Genomic DNA, 4,003 nt, shown 5'->3' with positions numbered 1-4,003 from the left:
ATCTCAGGGCTGCTGACCCAGGTCTGGCTCCGTGCCCAGAGTCGGGTGGTTTCCGCTCAGAGAAGTCCCAACATCCCCAGCGAGAGGGTGGGAAGGGCACTCAATAAGGAAGATGTCTTGCTCCTCTCGGCCCTAAACCTCGGTGTTCTGTGAGGCCAGGAGACTCCTGGGCTAAGGTCTGACTGGCACCTCCAGAGGCTTGGCTTGCAACTCCTCCTCCCACCCCAGGACTGACCTCCCCCTGAAGATGGCATGGACCCCCGTGCTGCCCGCCAGCCTCAAGAAAGCTGAGGCTGCGGTTTACATCATCCTTGGGCGTGGGGCTGACCTCGAAGAACGAATTCGAAGAAAACAGGAGGGGGAGCGGGCACGCCGCAGTGCCCAGCGCCCATTGGCCGCCCATGGAGACTTTGGTTTTTGGGGTCATGTTCCCAGAAGGCCTGCCCTCCCCCTCCCCCCTCCCCACCCACCTCACGAGGTGTTGGCCAATCACCCCAGCGGCCATAAAGTGGCTGTCAGCCCACAGGGCTCCCAGCCGGGACCTGTCACCCCCAGAAGCGCGGGCCGGAGCGTGGGCACCCAGCATGCAGGCCCAGAGGACCCAGCTCAGTAAGTGCTTCCTTCCTTTCTGCCAGCCCAGGACACAGCTGCACCAGATGGTGGGGTGCAGGGGCACCCTCTACCCTTGGGGAGATGCAGAGGCTGAGTACCTGGTAGAAGGATGCTGGAGAGACAGAGAGAGACAGGGAGAGAGAGAGAGTGAGAGAGAGAGAGAGAGAGAGAGAGAGAGAGAGAGAGAGAGAGAGAGGTTAGGCAAAGGAAGGGTCTTAGAGGACCTGCAGTGTCCCCACAGGTGATCACCAGGTATCCCACAGAGGCTTCCAGAAGGAAATGCTAAAGAGGGACCAGGGTATGAGAGGAGAGGATGGAGCCGGAAGAGGCTGGGGAAGTGGGAGGCAGGTAGCAGATGGGCAGGGCAGGGAAGGAAGTTGCAGAAACTCTCAGGAAGTGGGGCAATGTGTGCTCGGATGGGGCCTCCTTCTTGCCCGGGTTGGATTCTCAGGGTCTGGGGTGGGTGAGAAGTCAGCCAGGCCCAGGGGTCTTGGGGTCACTCACAGTTACCCATGCACATTTAATCACATCCACGTGGGGGCAGGCAAGCAGAGGCCGCGATGTCACCCCCAGTCCTCTCTCTCACCGGCTGGAGCAAGCTCACCTGCAGATCGGGGCCCCAGTGGACAGGGAGGTGCCTCCCACGGGCCCGGCCGCACACCACTGCAGGCACTTGCTGCCACGTGCACCTGTCACACGCCCCCCGCAGGCCCTTCACCCGGAGCCTGGCTGTGCTTGGGAAGTGGCAAGGAGGCCTTGTGGTTGGCAAGCTTGGGCGTCCAGCTCTCCCCAACAGCTGGTCCTTCCCATGGGGCTGGACAGTTTGTAGGAAGGGAAGGATGGTGTCACGGCCTTCCGGGCCATTGCGCCACAGGCCCCTTCCGACCACGTGGCTGCTGGTGCCTGTGTGTGTGTATGTGTGTGTGTGTGTGTGTGTGTGTGTGTGTGTGTGTGTATGTGTGTGTGTGGTGGTGGGGGGGAGTTGGAGGGCAGCAGCCAGGACTGTGCCAACTCTCAGAAACCTTCTCATGGGATCCCCAAATCCCTGGGGGTGTGTGTGTGTGTGGTTCTGACTGAGGGGCTATTTATAGAGAGAGGCTGAGGAGATCAGTGGCCTGTGTGACCTGGGCAGGACCTTCTCCTGTGACCTGATTTACCGGTCATAGAATGGGTATGAGCCCTGCATGACCCCTGGGGGGAAAGGGCATCTCTCTGAGCTCTGCATAGAGCTCAAGGGGTCTGTTGCTCCCGGGCTGCCCTCAAGGTTCTCTCCAGTCCCAACAGCCAGTGCTGGAGTCTGTGATGGGGATTTAGAAGACCAACGAGTCAGGGTACTGGGATGAGGTTGGCCTTTAGCCCAGGTGTCTACAGAGAGCTTGTCCCCTGCTTGCCTGCTGTCCCCAGCCCCCTGCCCCCTACCTCAGGTTGGGAAGGGACATGGGCAGAGTTTCATTCATCCTCTGCCCTTTAAAGACACGCTTGGGAAGTCCAAGCGGCTGCCTTGACCCCTCCCACCCTGCTCGGGTCCACTTGGTGACTCATTGGGGAAGGGGGTGGTGGCCCTGGCAGGTGGCCCCTGGGCCGTGCCACTTGCACCCTGGGCTGCACAGCCAGGTGCAGTGACCCCACCCTTCTGTGCCCCAGGTCTGGTCCTCCTACTTGCAAGTGCGGCGGCGGCCATGCGCGGCTGCTCCAGGTCTTACGCGCAGCTCCTGAGCCAGCTGCAGAACCAGGCGAACATGGAGGAGAACCCCAACTTGCTCCTGGAGCCCTATGTGAGCACCAGCCCCTGGGGTGTCTGAGCCTCAGAGAATTGTGGGGGTTGTTGAGAAAGCGCTGGGAGGACCAGTAAGGGGCGTGTGGGAAAACAGAATCACTGTTTTGTTTTGCTTTGTTTTCTGGTTTTTCGAGGTAGGGTCTCACTATAGCCCAGGCTGACCTGGAATTCACTTTATAGTCTCAGGGTGGCCTTGAACTCATGGCGATCCTCCTACCTCTGCCTCCCGAGTGCTGGGATTAAAGGCGTGCGCCACCATGCCCGGCAGTTCCCCCCCCCCCCCCAAAAAAAATCATGCCACTTTCCAGTTCCTAAACTCATTCTTAGCTCCTCTGCTTGTCTGGAGTGTTTGTCACACACCCATTGACCTCTTGTTCTGTCCCCCATGGTGCCATAGCCCTCTGACTCTGCCTTTGGTCGTCTCAGAGTTGCCCTCCCTGCCCCCCCATCTCTTGGGCCTCTTTTTCTGCATCTGTCCTCTGGGAAGATCACACAGACCCAGGGCAGGTCCGGGGTTCCAAAGGCAGTCAGGGAGGGCAGGCTCATCTAGGGCTACAGCATGCAATGGTCACTCTCTTGTTTCTCCAGATCCACCTGCAAGACCTGGACACAGATATTCTAAGAAATTCCTGCATGGTGTACCCCTCGGTCTTTCCCAGCGAGGATGCCCTGCGGGCACTGAGCAAGCCCGGCTTCCTGCACGCCGTCCATGCCACGCTGGGCCGGCTCTGGAATAGCCTGACTGCTCTACAGAAACAACTCTTGCAGGACCAGGACCTGCCGAGGCTTACTATAACCAAGCACAACATCCAAGGCATGAGAAACAACATCCATTGCTTGGCCTGGTGGCTCGGCAGCCCTCTGGAGACATCTGAGCCCACACAGGGGGGCTCGAGGGTCTCCCTGACTCCTACGCCAGCGCTCGATGTCTTTTGGTCCAAGATGAAGAGCTGCAGGCTCCTGTGGGGTTACCACCACTTCATAGGCTTGGTGGGGAGGGTCTTCAGGGAGTGGGAAGACAACCCAAACCGCAGCCGGAGACACAGCCCTCTCAGGCTTGTCCTGCCCAAGGGGACTCGCAAGATCCGACCCTCCAGAAGGGGCCAGAGGCCAGTGCGCAGGGCCCAGAGGCCCCGGTAGCCCCGATGAGGCCCCTCTTGCTGATTGAACAACAGCATGCTTTACAGATGCAGGGTGACGCCTCTGGGGAGTCTCCAGACATGCTCATCCTTCCCCAACATGCAGAAGAGCACTTTAAGGAGTGGAGCCTGGCCGCCCCCCCCCTCCTACCTCCATTGGGCTGGGGGGATAGTCAATAGTGGTGCCCTCCAAACCCCGAGTTCCCTAGTCCTGTTGCTGGGATTGGCTGGGTCAGGTTGTGGGCCCGACTTTCCATTGACACAAGGTGACTCATGCTGGGCTGATTCCCCCCCCACACCACCCAAAGGCTGCCTGCTCTTCCTTCTTATGACTTGCAGGCTTGTTACCCCCAGACTTCCTCCTTTCTAGGGTGGCAGGGTTCCAAGGGGGAGGTCAGGGCCTGAGCTGGTCTCCTATGCCTCATGGCTGCTCAGGCTAGACACCTGGTTGTCGGGGTGACCTCACTTTAGGCAG

General features: G+C 59.7%; 1 protein-coding gene across 1 annotated transcript; it reads left to right on the top strand.

Moving 5' to 3' along the window:
- The first annotated feature begins 587 nt into the window (after positions 1-587).
- Osm (oncostatin M) lies at positions 588-3,529 on the top strand. The gene is made up of 3 exons (XM_045132107.1): positions 588-609; positions 2,257-2,387; positions 2,978-3,529. The coding sequence occupies exons 2-3, from the start codon at positions 2,292-2,294 to the stop codon at positions 3,527-3,529; spliced, it is 648 nt and encodes a 215-aa protein (XP_044988042.1). The 5' UTR covers positions 588-609; positions 2,257-2,291.
- Positions 3,530-4,003: the final 474 nt, after the last annotated feature.

The sequence above is a fragment of the Jaculus jaculus genome, chromosome 13, assembly GCF_020740685.1.
Source record: "Jaculus jaculus isolate mJacJac1 chromosome 13, mJacJac1.mat.Y.cur, whole genome shotgun sequence".
Classification (NCBI taxonomy): Eukaryota; Metazoa; Chordata; class Mammalia; order Rodentia; family Dipodidae; genus Jaculus; species Jaculus jaculus.
This window is presented reverse-complemented; position numbering and strand designations above follow the sequence as displayed.

Bases quoted from the DNA above. Each gene is read 5' to 3' on its own strand.
- Osm (XM_045132107.1), top strand. From the start codon at position 2,292: ATGCGCGGCTGCTCCAGGTCTTACGCGCAGCTCCTGAGCCAGCTGCAG. The intron at 2,388-2,977 runs GTGAGCACCAGC...TTGTTTCTCCAG, and splicing joins ACTTGCTCCTGGAGCCCTAT to ATCCACCTGCAAGACCTGGA.